At 41.5% G+C, this 21,693-nt stretch overlaps 1 protein-coding gene across 2 annotated transcripts in view; it reads right to left on the bottom strand.

Annotated features, from left to right (window-relative positions):
• Positions 1-3,615: 3,615 nt before the first annotated feature.
• DEPDC1B (DEP domain containing 1B) overlaps positions 3,616-21,693 on the bottom strand; it is a 47,854-nt gene continuing 29,776 nt past the window's right edge. For both annotated transcript variants that reach the window (XM_006112660.4, XM_006112662.4), the window contains exons 6-11: positions 21,199-21,246; positions 15,935-16,075; positions 11,600-11,766; positions 8,563-8,739; positions 5,467-5,652; positions 3,616-4,636 (exon numbers count right to left, since the gene is read on the bottom strand). In XM_006112660.4, the coding sequence (XP_006112722.2) occupies positions 4,475-4,636; positions 5,467-5,652; positions 8,563-8,739; positions 11,600-11,766; positions 15,935-16,075; positions 21,199-21,246 (881 nt within the window). In that variant the 3' untranslated portion in view covers positions 3,616-4,474. The remainder of the gene's footprint in view (positions 4,637-5,466; positions 5,653-8,562; positions 8,740-11,599; positions 11,767-15,934; positions 16,076-21,198; positions 21,247-21,693) is intronic.

Genomic DNA, 21,693 nt, shown 5'->3' with positions numbered 1-21,693 from the left:
TGAGCGGGAGCATCATAGTTCTTGTGCAAGAAGCACTGATTTTGCACATTAGAACATCAGTGTTCTTGCACAAAAATTCTCCGCCAGTGTAGACAGGCAGCATGTTTTTGCAGAAAAGTGGCTGCTTTTGCGCAAAATCATGCCAATGTAGACACAGCCCAGAGGTATGGGAAGTAGTGCTTTGCCCATGCCTTGTTTGTAAGTCTACTGGTTGGACTTCCCTGGTCCAGCAGCCTCAAGACATCACTAGTCCTGGATGAGAGATTTTTTTGGGATCTGGGTGGCCATTTCTGACCCCCCATTGCCCGGGTTTCCTGGCTCCCCATACAGATCAGCTGAGCCATTGCCCCTTCCCCCCATCCCATCTGAGCTGCATGTGGGCTTTTGGACCCCCCTGCACCGCAGCTGGGCTGCTCTGCCCCATCCCACCCCTTCAGCCCAGCTGAGCTGCAGATCACCCCACTCCTTGCATTACACCTGGCTCGCTGCCACCCTTGCAACACGCCAGGACTCTGATCCTGAAACATCCATGGTCTTTCCAGACCATGAATGATGCCAGGATGGAGTTCTGGTTTATAGAGATGAAACCTGTACTGAAAGATTAAAAAGCAAATTTACATGGGAAAATTGTTTCTGAAACTAGCCCTAGGTCTCTCCATTCCTGAGTTAACTGAGCCTGACTACTTTGTGACTTTCTGCAGGTACATCTACACTGCACACTTATTTCAAAATAAGCTATTCCAGAAGAAATATTCTGAAATAGCTTATTTCAAAATAGCATTCTGACACTACAGGGAAGCCTCAAAATAAGTCCAAGGCAGGCTTCCCTAATGTAGACATGCTATCTCGATTTAGAGGCCCAGGAGGCACTGGGGAGTAATTACTTTGAATGGCCCTGGGAAGGAGCTATTTTGAAATAGCAGTAGTGCAGCGTCCACACTATGGCTATTCCAAAATAGCTATTTCAGACTAGGCATTATTCCTTGTGGAATGAGTTTTATACAAGGTGGAATAAGCCATCTGTTATTTTGAATTTATTTCAAAATAACGGAATTGCTGTGTAGACAATCACATTGTTAGCCTCATATCTCAGACCTTGACTGGTCACCCTTCTTGGGCTGAGATTGTACAATTCAATCCTGCCTGACTAGGGATTTAGGCTACAAACACCTATAATTCACAGGAAACACCTCAGAGCTGATTATAGCTCAGCTCTGCTCTCTCAGGGGCAATGACAAGATTAGCCATTGACCAGCCTTCATAAAGCAAAGTACTATTTATTCAGAACAAAAGCAGTACAGAGAAAATATTTCCTGAAACCAATTTATATGCAGGGATAAAATGGCATGTTTTTCTAAGTATTTTGGTTTGTCTTGCAGTATATTTCCTCTGAATCAGTCTTGTGTCCTTTCATGGTTGGGGTGGGAGTAGAGTGGTCACATTATACAGTTCTTAATTTGCTACACTTTTTAAACCACTCTGTGCAACTTTCTCCAAGGGGAAAGGTATCTACAGACTTGCTTGCAACCAGCTCAGGGATTTGCATTAATTACCTCCAGTGATTTCAGTTCCTCTAGGAAACCATTCTAACTTTCCTTTTGAGCCATAATGCAATCTCTTAGCCCGTAAAGATGCATAAAACATTTGCAAAGTGGATGAAATTGCCTTTGAATATTCGTGTCCTTAATAGCTCTCAGATAATAAGGTCAATGAAAGAAATATTAACATCTGTAGAGGGATAGATGAAACCAAAACCAGAATTCCACTGTACTGGCCCCTATAGCAAGATTGATGCTTAAGCTACGTGGGAGAGCTGTTTCTGTGGGGTCTAATTTCAAGGGCACAGGCTGTGGCACCGATTGGGTATGTCTAAACTACATGGCTCCGTCGAGGGAGCCATGTAGATTAGGCTGATCGGCAGAGAGAAATGAAGCCGCGATTTAAATAATCGCGGCTTCATTTAAATTTAAATGGCTGCCGCGCTCTGCCGACCAGCTGATGATCAGCTGTTTGTCGGCAGATTGGGGCAGTCTGGATGCGCCGCGGTCGACAAGGAAGCCTTTCACGAGGCATACCTGTGCCGGTCGACAGGCTTCCTTGTCGACCACGGCGCGTCCAGACTGCCCCGATCTGCTGACAAACAGCTGATCATCAGCTGGTCGGCAGAGCGCGACAGCCATTTAAATTTAAATGAAGCCGCGATTATTTAAATCGCAGCTTCACTTCTCTCTGCCCATCAGCCTAATCTACATGGCTTCGTCGACTGAGACGTGTAGTTTAGACACACCCATTGATTGCAACTGTGTACGTCAAAAGAAAGTCTGAAGGCAGCAAGAGGAGTAGATAGTATGTCCCGGAGAGGGAGTGGAGACAGAGCTCCTTGGGACAACAGACTGGTTGGAAATTCAGGCTTGAGCTTATGAGCAAGGAACCTGCTTTGCGGTTTGTTCTTACTATGTTCAGGGGGAAAGGACTTTGTGTGAATTCTTTTTAATTGCAAAGCACTGCACCAAAATAAAACCTGCCTTGTAGCCTCATTCTCACTTGATCTGACAAGGGGGACACCAGGAGCAGTACACGACATGTGGGAAAACCCATGATAAAGACCTAAGAGCTATCCCTGCTGCCAAGGGAAGAAGGGCTCTATAGTACATATGGAGAGATTTCAGCTCCACCATGATTATCCACAGACTTTTATGTGTTTCTAGTTTTCAGGGACAGCATTCTGTCCTACTTAAGTGGAATGATCTCCTGGACCTGGGGCCTTATATTTAGTATTTGAAAAAGGGAAGAACAGACCAATGGAAGTTTTATAAAATATTATAGTCATATCTTCCTAGCTCATGATGTGAATATAAGCAGAGAGGGGCAAATACCATCCCATAGGCCGGATCAAGTTCCCCAGGTATACCACGACAGGCCACCGCTGTGATATTTACCTTTATTTCCACAGGTACAGGCAATTACAGCTCCTATTGCCCACGTATTGCGGTTCCCTGCCAATGGGAGCTGCAGGATGTGGTGTCCCTGTCTACTTCCCTTGGCTCCCATTGGCCGGAAATGGCAATCCACAGCCAACAGGAGCTGCAATTGTCCATACCTGCAGAGGTGCAGGAAAATATAGTGGCAGTGGTATTAACCTTCTACTGCACACCATGGTATGAAAAGGATTCATTAAAGCATTTGCAAAGCAAGAGTGTTGATAAGGACACACTACAGCTGATCTCTACCACAATCATCTTTAAATTCTGTTAAAAATGAAGAGTCCTTGACACCTTAGAAACTAACCAATATATTAGATCATGAGCTTTCATGGGTAAAACCCACTTCATCAGATGAATTATGGGTTTTACCCATGAAAGCTCATTATCTAATATATTGGTTAGTTTCTAACATGCCCACAACACTATTTGTTTTTAAAGACAGACTAATACAGCTACTCCTCTGAGACTTTTTTTATTTTTTGTAACTTCAGTGTGAGAAGTTGATTAAGGTTTTTTTAAGGCGCTCTCAATCTGCAGTGGAGTCCACTGTGGAAACTCAGATTCAACTCTCTCAGAACCGGAACTTCATTCCAGATATGAAGGCTATGATGAAACCCACTGCCTCTATAAGTACCTTAAAAAGTTTTTTTATTATCTAAAAAACATTAGAAGTACTACAGGTAAGGTACAATCAAAATGTATATGGAAAAACAGTAGAATTCACTATACAGAACAAATACATCATTAAAATAAAATCTAGAGAGTCTCGTTTAATTTTGACCTTGCCATAAATACCTCCTTTTTCACAGAAAATATAAGACATTTGATATTCAGATAAAAATGGGTAACTTTCATCAGATTAGTAATTAATTTTGTACAGCAATATTTAGCAAGATTATGTAATTTTTAAAGGCCTGGCCATGTACCAATGAAGTCAATGGAACTTCACTAGAAGCTGGATCAGACCTTAATGCAGCATATCAATGAGGAAACAAAGGGCACACTGTTGAAATCAGTGTTATAAAATATTTCAAGGCTACTACCTGAGAAATAGTCAGAAATAGAGTACAAGATCCAGAGTTTCAAGTTCATTCAAATATGTACAATGTTTTAATCCCTTAGGCATGCCAGCTGTTTTCCTTTTCAGGGAAAATGCTATTAACCGGTGACAAACAACACTGAAATATACACATAACACTTAAAATGGCAACTAACAATATAAAAACAGATTTTTTTCCATGTTTTCATTTCTGATTGCCCATCTTGTACTTAAAAATAACCAAATCATTAAAAATATCCAGTGACAAAAATACAGATAATGGCTCAGTCTTAGCATCCGCTCCGAAATACTTTGCCATTATAACCTTTTCCCACTGTTTCAGTAGTTAAGATTTTTTCCAGTAGTTAAAAGCTGTCTAAAGGTCCATTTGCACAAGATCTATCCTATTGCTAATATTCTGAGATCCAGAGTCATTAGTGAACTGTAAATACTACATTCGAAAGCTTCTGGTTCTTTGAAATGGTTGAAAAGGTTTTTTCAGTGCCCACATCAGCAGTTGTGGTTTCTGTTTTTTTTTCCCTGGAAATAGAACTGCCTCACTTTCAGGAGTAGGAAATCTTTCTTTATACGCATCAGGGTAGGACTTCTGAAACTAAAAAAAAAGTACAGTTTAAACAAAACAAAGCCTCATAAAAAAGATTAAACATTAATAATGTAGCTACTTAAAGCAAAGAAACAAAGCAAATTTTTTCTGTACATGCCAGTAAAAATATGCTTTTTGTGCCACAGAGTGTACAACTCTGCATATAAAACTTGGTAGTCTTTTCCAATAGAAGTTGCTTTACTACAAACCTCTTCCGTAAGAAATTAAATTAAAAATAAATTAAAATTATTCAATTTCCAAGAGCCTAAACACCAGCCTCCTTTTCCTTTTCAGAACTGGATCTTACAATTTAACAGACTTTTTTATGAAAACGCCTCAAAATCTCCAAGTACACAGAACATTTCCATCTTTTAACTTTATTAGTCTAAGGTCATATCTTCACAGGGACACTCAGGAAAGTGAAAGGAAATCAACTGAAAATGCAAAGTCAATTTGCATTCATAAAAGTATCTTAATATTTTTTTCCCCTCTCTCCCCCATCCTCCCTAAAAGTATGTTCTCATAGGATTTAATGCGCCTTTAGAGCAAAAACAACAGCAAATGCAGTGATACCTTAAATACTAACATTTATAAGGGCATAAGCTTTCATATGAGAGTTTTCTCTCATGTTATTAGTCTTTAAGGTGCAACTCGACTCCTTGTTTTCAATGAGCCTTTAGTTCACTGTAATTTAATCCTCAAAGATTGAACAACTATAAAACTGGTCTTTTTAGAAATGTAAAAGATAAGAAGCAACTATCAAATCCTTCACATACACACAGATGGAAAAGAAAAAATAATAACCACCACAAACAAGAATTTCTAAGAATCTTCTTTACCTGTTTCAGCTTCTTCTTTTTGTCTTTGACAGATATTTCTTTATTCATTGCAATTTCTTCCAACAGAGCTACAAGTGGCTCTTGAGAGCCATTTACTCTTTGGTATTCAAATTCATCTGTACTTATTTGATGACAAAATGATGGACCAGGCAGAGCTGTATCAGTATCAGCGCCTGCATATTTTATCTGAGGGGGAAAGAAAGACTATAATTTTAAGAGTACATTTGGAAAAACTGGGGCATTTAAAGTGGGGCCCTGAGTGATTCACTGACCATTGTGTGACCTTGATCAAATCAAATACATTGATAGTTTGGTTCATTCAAGCCATTTCTTATAAAAATATAGAATCAACAAAGCACTTCATCATAAATTGAGGGGGAGGAGGAACGAGAACCTTGACGCCTGTGGAATGAATGAAAGTAAATAAAATAGAAGAGCTAGGAAAAATACACTGTGGAGGAGACACAAAGTGAGTGCAGTGATAGGATCTGGGTAAGCGAGAATAGCACCAAGAAGCAGCTAGCTGGCAGAAGGAGAGAGTGACCAGCTTTAATATATTCCAGCCCCTCCCCACACATCCATACTCCCCCTCTGATGGGATACAAGATGACTATCCTTCGTGATGAAATTGCCAAATCCCTTTCTGTGCACACACAGACTGACTGCCCTTTTGGCAGATTCAGCAGTCTTGAAAATCTACAACTCTTTCATGAGTCCTTGACTATTTCCAACACCACTTCATTGGCATATTGGTGGGGTAGGAAGTAGATAATATTTCCCAACATCCCTGTAATGCAAAGATTAGAAAGGTGACAGATCCTGGTTTGAGATTTTGTAAGAGAGGGGCAGAGAACTATTCTGACCACTAAAATATCCCCAAAACCATATATTTTGTTCTGCTTTAGAACCACAGAATAATAGAACAGGAAGAAACCTCAGGAACTCAAGTCCAGTCCCCTGTCCTCACGGCAGGACCAAGCACAATCTAGATCATCCCTGATAGATGTTTATCCAACCTGCTCTTAGATTTCTCTAGTGATGGAGATTCCAGAGCCTCACTAGCCAATTTATTCCAGTGTTTAACCACCCCGACAATTAAGAAGTTTTTCCTAATGTCCAACCTATAAATTGCAGCAAGGAAGTTAAGCCCATTGCTTCTTGTCCTATCATCAGATGCCAAGGAGAACAATTTTTCTCCCCCCTCCTTTTAACAACCTTTTAGATCCTTGAAAACTGCTATCGTGTCCCCACACTGACTTCTCTTTTCAAACTAAACAAGCCGGATTCTTTCAGTCTTCCCTCATAGGCCATGTTTTCTAGACCTTTAATCATTTTTTATGCTCTTCTCTGGACCTTCTCCAATTTTTCCACCTTTCTTTTCCACCTTTCTTTTGGTGTCTCTGAAGAGCTGTGAAAGTTGCTATTGTAGAGCAATGTAATATGCAGGCAACTGTTAGATTAGTTTGGATTATAGTTTTATTTCCTTTATTTAATAAACGAACAGTTGAATATTTTCTTGTCAGTCATCTGGGCTGCATGCAAATCCAATACAGTTATTTCTGTTCATTTTGCTTTTAGGGCCTTACACTGTTTCATTTAAGCACTTACTATGTAATAATGTAGAAGTGAATGAGAAGAAGGCAAAAGTGTAAGATTAAATGCATTAATTTGGAGTAAATGCTTATTCATCTAAATCTGCAATGCAAATTCTATTGTGGTATTCTGCAACTGAGTTAAGATTGCAGGGAGTCCTACACCAACACCAAGACTGAAAATTAACTGAAATTAGAATTATGAAGAACAATTGAACACCAAGAGACTGAGTATAGCTAAGGCATTGTGAAGTTTGAATATTTTTGGTAAATCTGCTTAGTCAAACACTTTCCTTCTGGGAGGCACTAAAAAAGAATAAAAAATAAATACCTGGATGAGACTACAAGAGTAACACTGGGATTATGACATTTAATATCCAGATATTTTAAGCAGAAATATACTGGCAGAAATGTTAGACTAGAAAATATCCATGGGCAGTGATGAACAGCTGGCCCAGCCCTGCCCCTTCTGCCCAAGACCCCAACCCTTCCATGCCCACACAGCATCTATTGTAGCCACTGGGTCCGGTCTTCCACCAGTTCCCCACATTGTAGCCACTGCCTTGCCCCTGCTGAAGGCTAGCATGCCCCTCTCTCTGGAGCACAGGGCAATTGTATGGCCCCAGCCTTTCCAGCTCTGGAGCACCTTTAAATTTATGGGACAGGAAATGTATATCCTCTGTTAGAGTTGCTGAATGAGAATCTAGACTTCTGTCCTGCCAAATTGGAAAAAAAAAATACTCCTGACTTCGGGTGAACAACACAGCAATTAGATAGTAGATTAGGCATAACTAAATAAATTGTAAGAGCTCACCTGCTGTAACAGGACAGGAATTTTTATCCCTGACAGAAACAGTAGTTAAGGATTCATTTAAATTTGAGTGTCTTCTTGAAAAAGCTCATCTTAGTACAATTGAAATAAGTTATATGCCATCTGTAGCCAGGGTTCTTATTGGGCTGAGTATTTACTGAGTTTTTCTTTTCATTCTTTTAAAATTGGGATCTCTATAGAGACCAAAAAGAATAAAATGTTTTCCTCCAAGCCATGAATCACTAGCTCAGCCGTGGTGGCAACCTCCAACCTTCCATGTGTAGCTTTGTTTTGTCACTGAATTAAATTTTAGATACCATTTTCTTAAGTGCCACCAGGATTTAGGAACCCAAGTCAGTTAGGAGTTTTTGAAAATTTTAATTTTAAGTCTGGTTGCAAACTGCTCCTTTCCCCACAATTCATTAATCAGCCACTAAAAAGTAATGCTCCATGACATGCAAGGAGTTACTGCACTGTTACTTTGCCTTAACTACCAGAGTAGTTAGTGCTTAGTGTTTCACAAATATACAACATATATGATGTGTTGCTGATAGCAACAATTCATTCAGGCTACAGTCAGTGCCTACGATATCAGAAAGGTAGCAAAAGCTACATAAGAACATAAAACATGCCATATTTTTAGAAAGGAGGGAGACATTTCATGTGATTACTGAACACCTCTATTAGCCCCACCTGGACTCTTCGGAGATGTACTACATGCTCCTCTATGACAGCCTGTAAGGAGGAGGGAACATTCAAGATCTCTTGGCAATTGTCCATCAGGAATGTTACTAGCTTAGCAGCAAGCAGTTCATTTAAATCCACTTCATCTTTAGAGCGGAGGATGCAATGAGAAAATGCTTGAACCATCTGAAATGTAAAAATCAAAAAAATAAATCAGAAAAATACATTGTATACCGTATTTTCCGGCATATAAGACGACTTTTTATGCTAAAAAACATCCCCCAAAAATCGGGGGTCGTCTTATACGCTGGGGCTTTTCTCGCCCCGGAGGACACAGACTGCGGGACCTCGTGGTCCCGCCGCCCATGTACTCCGGGGCAAGAAAAGCTGCTCCGCGTCTCCCTGGTCTGCAGACCAGGAAGACGCTTCACAAAGCCGCGGAGGGGCTCCGGCAGCGGGGCAGCCCAGTCACGCCTGGGCTGCCCCACTGCCCGAGCCCCTCCACGGCTTTGTGAAGCCTCAGGGGAAGCTGGCAGCGGGGCAGCCCAGGCGCGCCGCGGCTGTCCCGCTGCCGGCTTCCCCCGAGGCTTTGCTCCCAGTGTCCCTGGTCTGCTGGAGACGGTCCCCAGCAGACCAGGGGCACCAGAAGCAAAGCCAAAGCGGCGGCGGGGTGCTGCGCCTCTGAGGGTTCTTAGAGGCCTCTGCTCTGCTGGGGACCATCTCCAGCAGACCAGGGACACCGGGAGCAAAGCCGGGGAGGCGGAGGGGCGCTGCCGGTTGGCCTCTTAAGGCGGGGTAGTCTTATACGGCAAGTATAAGACGAAAACCTATCTTTTAACTAGAAAATTAGGGGGTCGTCTTATACACCCAGTCGACTTATACGCCAGAAAATACGGTATATTTCTCATTGTTTGCAAGGAAAATTGTAAATAGTGTCAAAGTGATCTTTCAGAAAAGAGCAGACTTCAATAGTGGCAATATGTTTCCAATACAACAATATTAAAGAAGCACTGTGTAAGTGAAAATGTTGAAGCAAACTAATAAATGTATTGTTTGCACTATGTTAGATTGGTCTAATGGTGCAGTTACATAGTTAAGCCTTTATTTCAGACCTAGACTACTGGAAATAAACTCTGTTATTGTTAAGGCTTGAAAAGATAGCCTTTTCATATGGGATATTGAACTAAATAGACAACAATAGTAGTATTTCATTATCATGGACTGCTATGTAGCAGAAAGTCACAAGGTTATCTGAATTTCCTTATTATTAAACAAATAAAATGGTTTCCAAGAATTTCTAACTAAATTCCAGACAGCTGTCCAGATCATTTTCATGCAGCTGTGGACCCAAACTGCTGCAGCTGGTAAGATACAGGTGCAAGCTACAACACTAAATGTAATAATTAATTGCAATCATCTTTTGTCTATATTTCAGTCACTGGTTGCCATGATATAAACAGCAGACAAATTAACTTTTACTTCTCTGTCACATACAACAAATGAACTCTTCAAATGCTACAGTAAAATACTGTAGAGTACACACATAGGCTAAGTGTACACTGGCGGCTTCTTGTGCAAAAACTTGCCAGGTGTCTACACTGTACGTGCGTTCTTGTGCAAGTAAATTTACAGTCTAGCGTTGGAAAACAGGGCTTCCGGAAGAGTTATTCCTCTCCCCACGAGGAATAAGCCCTCTTGCACAAGAAGGCAGTGTAGACAGGCAACATGATTTTCTTGCACAAGAAACCCCTATGGCTAAAATGGCCATCAGAGCTTTCTTGCACAAGAGAGTGTCCATACTGCCATAGACACTCATGTGCAAAAGCACATCTCTTGCGCAAAAGCACATGCCAGTGTAGACGCACTCTTGTGGAAGACTTTTTGCGCAAGAACTCTTCCACAAAACAATTCTTGCGCAAGAAGCTGCCAGTGTAGACGTAGCCATAGGCTATATTATACAGTTAAAATAATGGCAGAATAAGAATTTTAATCAAGTTACGTATGTTTAATTAAAATATTAGTGGTTCAAGAACAAATATAAGTGTATACACTCAGGTTTCATTTTTCAGGGAAAGGGACAAGAATAATTTTCTTTTGTGCTTTTACTTGTAATATACTCTTCAAGACAAGAAAGCCAAGTTTGCATTTGTCTCTGTTAGACACAAATGGCAAAGATTTTCATGTAATTGAACAAATGGCAACGTGACTTTGCATTGCTTACTGTACTTCCTGGTTTGCACATTACTGTCATTGGTGTCAGCTACAACACAACACACAGAGTTAGACAGAGGGTCTGACAAATTGTTCTTCATTGAAAGGGGACATTTTGGGCAACAAGGGCCCAAAGAAAAGCCAGTGTACCCAACCGGAGGCCAATCCCTGGCCAGGCTGCAACAGTATCCCTGTGAATCTCCAGGGCGGGCACATAACCTGACAGGTCCTTTGGCTGAGGCCCCTTTCCCTCGTGGTGCCAAGAACTCCTCCTGTTTTATCACTTTTTTGGCACTGGTGAGGAGGAACAGCACCAGAGGTGTGCTTTGCACAGATGCCAAGGGACTCAGTATGAGATCAGAGTAGGAGGATGAAGCACAGCCTCCATAAGGAGGACCCTCAAGTGGCTATCCAGCTCCTTTTTGGTTCTGGGTGGAAGTTCTACAGATTTTGCACTTGTCCTTTCTGTGGGACTCCCTCAAAGCACTTCGTCCATCACAGGCAGTAAGAAGGACCTGAGAAGGCATAGGGTGGGCAGCACCTAACATAGTACCACGTGAGCACAGTACTCAGAGGGGCACTACAGTTGACCCTATGCATATTGCTAATGCAAAAATCTCCAAAGACTGTGTACACAGGTGCGCGCACACCTAAAATAGAATGGAGCAAAAACTCGAATTTCCAACTTCTAAATGGTGCTCTCAATCACTATCTAGTTGGTTCAAATAACCAACTGAACATCATTTACTAACATCTCCGAAGTACACTGTACTTTGCATGCATTAACAAGAATCTTTCATCAATGCTGTTTCAACATTTGGTAATCCTTGCATACCAGTGCTCTGGTCCCAGCTATGTCACAAAGAGGTGGCAGATCTTTGTTGAGGCTGATCCTTGCCATCATTTTCATCAGTAGTTGCAGCTTTTTCCGATTTTCTGGTGGCAGCAGAAGACAAGAAACCTGAAGTGCTTCAACGGCCTTGTTATTTTTCTGCAGCAGACCTGGTTTAAACAAGATAACAGATTTATTTAAATTAGTCACCCTTCCTAGTTACAACTTCTCCCAAAAAGCCTTAAACATGCACATCTAAAATCTTTTCTCCAAATTTTCCTACCCATTGCTGATGCCCTAGCAGAATTCCATCACACAAAGTTGAGCAATAATACAATTTGAACTTATACTTTCCCCACTTATGTACTAGTTCAGGAATTCATGTAGCTTCCTTGCAGAAAATTTGAAAAATGAAAAATATTAAAATTACCACCACCACAGCCTGGTGATGTGTGGCATAGCTACATCTTTTTATGCATGAATGTTCACATCCCTCAGAAAATAGTTAGGGTGATACAAGTTCCCACCACAGATCAGCCCTGACATACACACAAACAATTTTAGGTATTTTGAATAAAATGTCACTTAGCCTGGAGAACTTTAGGCTACATGTTGTGTTTATATTTTGTCAGATATGAGCTATGTGGGACGTAAAATATGTGGGTGGAATTAAGTTAGTGATTTGAAACTCAGGACTCTGTGAGGGCCCTTTGAGTTGCTAGAATGCACACTAACATGTTTATTTGAAAGTCAGCAATAGGAGGGAGACCGCTGAGGCAGAAGTGTGGAGACTGGCCAGCTGAAGGTGGTTTGGTGAAGATTTGCTGAAGTTGCCAAGAAAAGTCTCAAACTCCAGAAAGTGGTCCATCAGCTATGATGGAGAGTCAGACTGCTATAACAGGGAGACAAAATTGGGAGAAAGTCAAACTTTGAGGCTTATAAAAAGGAACCCTGAACTAGGGTATGAAATAACATTTTCCATTGCTTGAAAAGGACACTGACAGATGTTTAGTACCAGAGCTCATTCATAGGATTTAATTGGAAGTTTGCTATTTCCGTCTGGAGTGGAGCTGCGGTGAATGGGGATATTTGCAGCAGCCCATGAAGGACATCTGCCATACTTATTGAGATACTACCTGGGGACCTGGCCCTTGTTACAAGCAAGCAGAGGGAGGGGCACCTAGAGGTAAAATTTCCCACTGAAAGTCTTAAATGGTGGCAGTAGGTATCCAAGACTCAGCCAACTGAAAGTCACAATCATGACACCTAGCCTGTCCATAGACAGTTCCAGAGTTATTCTAAAAACAAAAATTAGAAAGTCAAATCTTTTTGAAAGATAAATATATGTGCATTTCATATTCATTTTAAAACCATAAGTTAGTATAATAATCAGGCTGCTTTCTTTGAAATTTTGAATGTATTTTAATAGCTGTAACAGAACAATGTATAACAAAAATAATTTTCACCCCAATGAGCTGTCAACAAGATAGTGAAATATCCATAAAATGTTTGCCTTAATATACGCTACCTCAAAAAATAAAAATGTTACTTTAACTCCTTATACCCCTATTCCTTCATATAACATCTTGCGTTATACCACGTAAAATCCTTTGCCTGCAAGTGAATCTACATCCAACTGTATCTAATAGCAACATAATGAAGAGCACCATAACGAAAGTTAAGATTCTACAGAACATATCTGTTCTTACATGTAGCATGAAATATTTTTGAAATATATGGGCAACCCTTTTTAGTTAGGTACTATAAACCCAACCCGACAAATTCAGCAGACAGCTACAAAAAGCTTAGCTAACAGCAGTGGAAAAGTGGTTTAGAACTGAGGGTTGTGAATGAAAAAGAAATACTGACAGAAACAAAATAGCAAGAAGCTTGAACTTTCTCATTATGAAAGATTAATGTGATGGTACAGATGCCATGCAAGAGCATTTGAAATTAAATAACCTTTGCCTAGATCATTTCACCTTACACAACATGCATCTTCCCCCTCTGTGGTCCCATCACCACCATTACATTTCCCATATAGCTCTTTTCCATATAAAATTGGGAACTCAGACACTCCTACCAAGAGCAGGGTAATGGGCAATTAGGCATTTTCTTTTACAATGTTTAGGTCCTCCTCCTACACATCCTAGTGAACACATGATACCCATAAGAAGGCTCTGGCCTCTGGCACATCTTCCTTCTGGCTTTCCTTCTGCCTTGTACTACCACAAGTTGTAATGGGCAACATTTGTCTGTTAGAAGCTGGACCCAGATATTTTCTGGAGGAACTGCTAACAAAAAAACAAAACAAAACCACACCACACAGAGGAGAGTCTAAGGCCATGTCTTTATTCCACGGAAGATCAACACTGCCACGATCAACCTTCTAGAGTTTGATTTAGTGAGTCTTAACTAGATTCGCTAAATTGAACTCAGAGGGCACCCCTGCCAGCATTTGGTACTTCAGCTCTTGTGAGGAGTAAGGGAAGCTGATGGAAGCGTTTGCTTCTGTCGTCCTCCCACTGTGGGGACGCTGCCAAGCTTGGCTTAAAATAAGCCAAATCTAGCTACGTATTCTACCTAGCTGAACTTACGTACATTAATTCAAGCTTCCAGGTCTACTGTAGACCTGGCTTTTAAACACACCCACACACACAACTGTAAGCCTCTGAAGGGTGTGGAGGTAGATCCCACATAGGAAGGGATGACAGCATCCTAGATTTAGTTTCAGGTGACCAATACTGGTGCAAACACTCACATAGTACTGAAAATTCTTTAAGTGCTGTCAAAGTAAATTCTATTTTCAATAGTGTCTAAGTTACTTTTTTCATTTGAAAATATACAAAACAAAATTTTGTTTGCACGTACACATTGCTATAGGAGAAATTTAATGGGTATTTTTATATGCTATTTGAGAAGACAACTGCAGCCATGAAATAAAACCCTGGCAACGCTGGGTGAAGTGGAATACAACGTACAATGGAAAGTAACCAAGAAATAAATGTATACAGAGCACACAGGGAAGAAGTCAATAATAGAACTTAAGAGCGCTGTCCCTTTTGAAAATGAGATTTGATAATGGAGCCAGCAGCCTCCATGGGACTCTGGGCAAGGTAGGAGGGTGGCTCTGCATTCCCAGAAGGGGAGAGGCCAAGATCAGAAGGGGCAGGACCAAGGTCAGCCAGCCCTCAGTGCTGCCCGGAGCTCTCACTGCTGTGCTCCAGCAGTGATTTAAGTGGCCTGGGACTTTGGCTGCTGTTTCCTTTGAATCACCAGGTGCCAGGGCAATTGCTCCTTTAGTTAAATTCCAGGCCTTGACAGGAGAAAATCTAAGTCATTCAGGCCTTGCAATGGAGCCACATCGATACCTTTAGAAGCCTGGTTCAAGGCTTTCAGCCTTATAACACAACTGAAGGTATGCAACAATAACACTGTCACTGTAGACAGGGGAATTGGCTCAAGTGGTCAAGCGCTTGCTTAGAATGTGAGAGGCAGTGGGATTCATGCTCACATTGTCCAGTGGTAGGAGTGTCCTCATTCCTTCTTTTGCTTAGGGAGGTTGTAGAATCCCCATCACTGGAGATATTTAAGAGCAAGTTAGATAGACATCTATTAGAGACGACCTAGATCAGTGGTCCCCAACGTGGTGCCCGTGGGCGCCATGGCGCCCGCTGGGACATTTATGTGCGCCTGCCGAAACATCTGGGCTGGCCCTGCCCCTGGCACGCGGCACATGCGTGGTGCCGGCCCTGGGCGCACGGCCCATGTGCGGTGCTGGTCCTGGGCTCAGGGCGCATGGGTGGCCCCTACTCCCGGCGCACGGCACATGCGCAGTGCTGGCCCCTGCCCCGGGCGCACGGGCGGCCCCTGCCCCAGGTGCGCGGCACATGCACGGTGCCGTCCCTGGGCTCAGGGTGCGTGGGTGGCCCCCACCCCCGGGAGTGCGGCGCATGCGTAGCCCTACCCCCGGAAGCGCAGCATGTGAGCAGCCCTGCCCCTGGGCACCCAGCAGCCACGAAAGGTTGGGGACCACTGAACTAAATGGTGCTTGGTCCTGCTGTGAAGGCAGGGGACTGTACTTGACCTCTCAAGGTACCTTCCAGTTCAAGTATTCTATGATAATCAAAATGTATTTAAGTATTAGAATATTCTATTGTATTATAGTTACAGGGAAGGAACTGGTCAAGAAATTTGAGACACTTACTAAAATTATATATATATATATATACACACACATATACACATACACATACACACACACACACGATACTTTTGAGGAAGGACGGGGGAAAGAGTTCACAATTCTTCTCTGTATTATATTACATGCCAACTTACCTAACACACTAACAAAAACATCAAAAAGATGAAATGTGAGTAGAGGTTCCTTCATCTGGCCATAGTAGTCTGCTATAGTTTTGAAGACATCTCTTTCAAATCCTAAGTATGTAGGTTGCTTCAAATCTGAACAACTGGGCCCTAGGAGAAGAAACAAAACCATCAACAGGATCACCTATGTTCATTTCTATCCCATACAAGGAAAATTTCAAACTAATTAGTAGTTACCCACATTGTAACTAAATTGATTAAAAATAGATGTAATACACAAAAAATACCCATAGAACTCTTAGGCTACATCAACACTACGAGTTTTCTCTGTAAAAAATATGCAAATGAGGAATTCCATTTTTGCACAAAAACAAGCGGTGTGAATGTTTTCTTTTTGTGCTAAAACCCCTTTTTCTGCAAGATGGGTATACCTCCTTTTTTGGGGCATAAGGATCCTGCGGAAAAAGGGGGGTTTTGTACAAAAAGAAAATGTCCACACTGCTTGTTTTTGCACAAAAATCCCAGCACAAAAATGGATCAGCAGAAAATATACAAATGAGATCATGACTCATGCAAATGAGTCTCAGACTCATAGACTTTAAGGTCAGAAGGGACCATTATGATCATCTAGTCTGACCCCCTGCACAGTGCAGGCCACAAAATCTCACCCACCCCTCCTAGAATAATCCTCTCACCTATATCTCAGATATTGAAGCTTTCAATTTTGACCCCAAGATGCAGAGAATCCTCTAGCTGTGATCTATACCCCATGCTACAGAGGAAGGCGAAAAACCTCCAGGGCCTCTGCCAATCTACCCTGGAGGAAAATTCCTTCCCTACCCCAAATATGGCGATCAGCTAAACCCTGAGCATGTGGGCAAGACTCATAAGCCAGACACCCAGAAAGTTCTCTATAGTAACTCCTATCATCCCTCCATTGACCTATTTCCCACTGATAATGAATGGTCAATTAGTTACCAAGTTCATTTTATCTCATCAAACCATCCCCTTCATAAACCCATCTAGTTTAATCTTGAAACCAGATAGATCTTTTGCCCCCACTACTTCCCTTGGAAGGCCGTTCCAGAACTTCACTCCTCTAATGGTTAGAAACCTTCATCTAATCTCAAGTCTAAACTTCCTACTAGCCAGCTTATATCCATTTGTTCTTGTGTCCACATTGGTATTAAACTTAAATAATTCCTCTCCCTCCCTGGTATTTATCCCTCTAATATATTTTAAAAGTGCAATCATGTCCCCCCTCAGCCTTCTTTTGGTTAAGGTAAACAAGCCAAGTTCCTTGAGTCTCCTTTCATAAGACAGGTTTTCCACTCCTCGGATCATCCTAGTGGCCCTTCTTTGTACCTGTTCCAGTTTGAATTCATCCTTCTTAAACATGGGAGACCAGAACTGCACACAGTATTCCAAATGGGGTCTCACCAATGCCTTGTATAATGGCACTAACACCTCCTTATCCCTACTGGAAATACCTCGCCTAATACATCCCAAGATCATATTAGCCTTTTTCACGGCCATGTCACAATGGTGGCTCATAGTCATTCTATAATCAACCAAGACTCAGAGGTCCTTCTCCTCCTCCGTTACTTCCAACTGATGTGTCCCCAGCTTATAACTAAAATTCTTGTTATTAATCCCTAAATGCATAACCTTACACTTCTCGCTATTAAATTTCATCCTATTGCTATCACTCCAATTTACAAGATCATCCAGATCTTCCTGTATGATATCCCGATCCTTTTCTGAATTGGCAGTAGCTCCCAACTTTGTGTCATCTGCAAATTTTATTAGGACACTTCCACTTTTGGTGCCAAGATCAGCAATAAAAAGATTAAATAAAATTGGCCCCAAAACTGATCCCTGAGGAACTCCACTAGTAACATTCCTCCAACCTGACAGTTCACCTTTCAGTATGACCTGCTGTAGTCTCCCCTTTAACCAGTTGCTTATCCACCCCTCAACTTTCATTTGCATATTTTTTGCTGAGAAAACTCGTAGTGTAGACGTAGCCTTACTGTCCTTAAAAGTCTACTCTGCTATTTACTACTCTACACAATGCTTTCTTTTAATCAGAATATTACTCTCAAGTTTTGTGTGTCTTGGTTGAAATGCAGTGGTAGTAGAATGCGTGAAATTGTTACTTAATTAAGTTTCAGGTAGTATAAGCACTTATCTCCAAATACTAACTACAGCCATTCAGCTGCCCCACTATAAAAATCTCCCATGTAACTGCTCTATGCCAACAGGAGAGAGCTCTTCTACCAACATAATTAAACTACCCCCAATGAGCAGTAATAGCTATGTCAGAGGGAAATGCTTTCCCATCAACATAGTGCTGTCAAAATCAGCTTGTCCTTTAGTGTAAGTTATGTCGCTCAGGGTCTGACTGACATAAGTTATACTGACAAAAGTCCTAGTGTAGACATAGTTAATACTGATTAATGTCTTGCTCTTTCCTTCAATTTCAAAATCACCCTAGTAAGCTAATCGGAACTTACTTTATTTTTATTGTCAAAATAATATCATTAATAACTTCTACCTATGTACACACACTCGGTAGTCACACATAAAAGTTAACACAGTTAATATTTGTACCTCTACTATAGTTTCCTCTCCCAGACTTTTGCTGATGACATACGCAGTTTCTGTCTGGACTTTCAGGTGCTAATACAGCCAATTAACTGCAATGGAGATAAAAAAAATTGTATTTAAAAAACAAAAGGCTGGTATTTTCTTCACTACATTTAGTTGGCTGTAGTAGTGCTTCTTGAACATACAAACAGGGACTGCTTATGACAGATATCTGAAAAAATATGGGCTTCAAAATAGCTTCTCAGTCTTTGCTAGGAAAAGGAACCACATCTGAGATATACTGTAAATACCAATTATGCTTCTGAAGGTTTTTTGTTTTATTTTTTTTTTAAATGAAGCTACTGAAGCATCCAGATGGGTAATATTCAAACACACAGCAAAAATATTATACTATAATAGATAATGTTCCCAGGTTTAAGATTCTATGTTTTATTACTCTCCATGGATAGAAACACTTAAGCAATTAGTACACACACCTTCAAAACAGCAGACTTTTCTAACTCTTCGTTCCCAAACCGTACATGGACATAATTAAGAGTCTACCAAAGTCAAAGTCATACTCATGAAAATCACATAATTTACCATGAAATCTCATCTGTCCTGTGAAATCTGGTCTCAAGTCACCCAACTCTGAAGGCAAAGCATAGAGCTGTGGCAGTTGCTGGCCAGGCACCAGGCTCTGAAGTCAGCATTGCCACAAACAATTGCACCTAAGTAAGGGTGGCAATATCATACCATGACACCTTTATTTCTGCCCTGCTTCTGGCAGAGGCACTGCCTTCAGAGCTAGGCCTCTGGCCAGCAGCTGCTACTCTTCCACTGTCCAGTTTCAGGCAGTGCCACTGCTGACAGTAACACAGAAGTGGCACGATATGGTATTGTCAGCCTTACTTCTGCTGCCTTCAGAGCTGGGCAGCTAGGTAGGAGCTGTCATTCTCCAATCACTCAGCACTGCAGGCAGCAAAGAAGTATGGGTGGCAGTGCCTCAACACCTTTATAATACGCTTGAAATCCCCTTTTGAGTCACAATCCGTCAGTTTGGGAAACGCCACTAAGAAACACACCTTGTTCATGGGTTGGTCATTTGCAAAATTTGCTATTTTATTCTGCCAACTGTAACAGGCTCTACCCTTCTTGCAAGAGCCCCTCAGTGGCCGAGGGGGGTCTTATAGTCTCTCTACTCAGCTGTCTGCAGGAGAGGAAGTGGCCTGGGACCAGGTTTCTTCCTACCCCGTTGTGGCTGCTGGGATTAGGGGGACCCAGGCCCGCCTACTCCTCTGGGTCCCAGGCCAGGGACCCTGTAAGTAGCAGTTACCTGCTGAGTCTCAAAGAGGTCGGTTGCTGTCAAGTTCTGTGGGCCACTTCCCTGGGAAGCTGCTCTGTCCAGCCCTCTCTTGAGCCTTGAAGTCAAATTCTCCTTGTCCAGGGTTCTGCAAAGTGTTGCCATTATCTTACTGGCTAGTCTTCAGCTGCTGGACATAGTTCTGACCAGATCTGAAGTCCAGCTTTGCCTGGGTCAAGCTCCAGCAAGGAACTGGCAAGCCCAGGCCCAGCAGCTCCTTTTATATCAGTCTGCTGCGCCCTGATTGGCTGCAGCAGAGGCTGCAACTCTGTTCTGCTTGGAGGACCTCTCTTATGCTCCTGTTGCAGGGCAGAGTACGGAAAGGCATCCAGCAGGGATATCGGGGCCTGGTCCACCCATCACACCACCTTTGGAAAATGTGATCTCTTTGCAATTTAAGTACAATCCTAATCATAACGCCCTCACTTTCTGTTGCTTCTAAAGCTTTACCAAACTAAGGCCATGCTTCAGCTATAAAGTCCAGTTGATGCAAGTTACACCAGCACATGCTGCCAAACTTGGTTGTTCACACTGGCACTTATAAGTACTCGCCCCAAATGACTGTAATGATGTAAAATGCAGCATATCCCAGTGTGCCCTCCAATTAGCTGCCATCTAGCTGTGTGTCTTGCAGGACATTTTCACAGTATTTTGTGGCTATCAGAAATTTCTGGCAGCTAGCATAGTTACCATCTATGCCACTCTCTCCCCATCATTTATGCACACTTTGTAAAAGAGCTTCCACAGTCCCACACACTGCTTTTTGGTTTCTAACATCTCTCTGGAAGAAACATAGATCCTGAAGAGTTCAGTGGAGTTATAATGATCTTTGCTAATGCAGGACACAGGATTCTCCTGTATTTGCTGAACCTGAATTAGTATTACTACAATCGAGCATTCAATAAGGTATAACTGTCCCTCCTGCCAGATACCCTCCCTTTCCATTTTATGCGAAAATCAAATTCCAGGCACAGTCCATTGTCATGGAACAACCAAACCCTTACCTTGCTTTAAGAGAAAGCTACATACAAAATTTGGATAGAGTAAGATTTTTAGCCAAAAGCCTACAAAAAAGCCATTTTACAGAGATTTGCTTGTAACTGTGGAGCTTTCATTCGTGACAGAACTGCTTCATATTCTCCAAGAAAATACTTTGCATTTGCAAGGGTATAAACCAAATGACCCTGAGGATTTTTTCCATTCTGCTTTCTAGGACTGAATTTTAAGACATAAGTTTGACCCTTTAAATAAAATGAATAAGGTGAAGTAAGATAGGAGTTACTTCAATTTTGTTTTTATTAGAATTTGTTGATATACTTACAATTTGCTAGACACTTCATTGCAGACAGTACCCAATAAGGCAACTCTTCTGCTCAAAAGGGAAGTTGTAAGGAAGAAATGAGAATTTAAAAGTTAATCCATTAACAGTCTGGCATAATACAAGATTATTTGAAAACCCATTTACTGAAAGACTCCGACATCTGTACATAGTGTGTCCTTGTAATAACCCAATCTTAGAAGCCTTCTGCCAAATTTTATACCAATTATACTACTCAGATCTTATGGAAAAACACAGCTGCATTAAAAATTCAAGTAGTTTATGAAACAGTGACAAACATATCTAAATTTCAACTCAAAAATTTCCCCCATGCTTCAAAATGCATATTTTAAAACAGTAATTTTAAAAATATGTTTGGCTGGAGGTTTCAGTAGAAAATCCTCCACAATTTCCTTGTTTAAGAATATACTGTGTCATTCTCATAATGACATAAGAACGGCCATACTGGGTTAGACTAAGGTCCATCTAACATAGTAT

This window comes from Pelodiscus sinensis, chromosome 6, assembly GCF_049634645.1.
Source record: "Pelodiscus sinensis isolate JC-2024 chromosome 6, ASM4963464v1, whole genome shotgun sequence".
Classification (NCBI taxonomy): domain Eukaryota; kingdom Metazoa; phylum Chordata; order Testudines; family Trionychidae; genus Pelodiscus; species Pelodiscus sinensis.
Note: the sequence above shows the minus strand (reverse complement) of the source record. Positions and strands in the feature narration are given on the sequence as shown.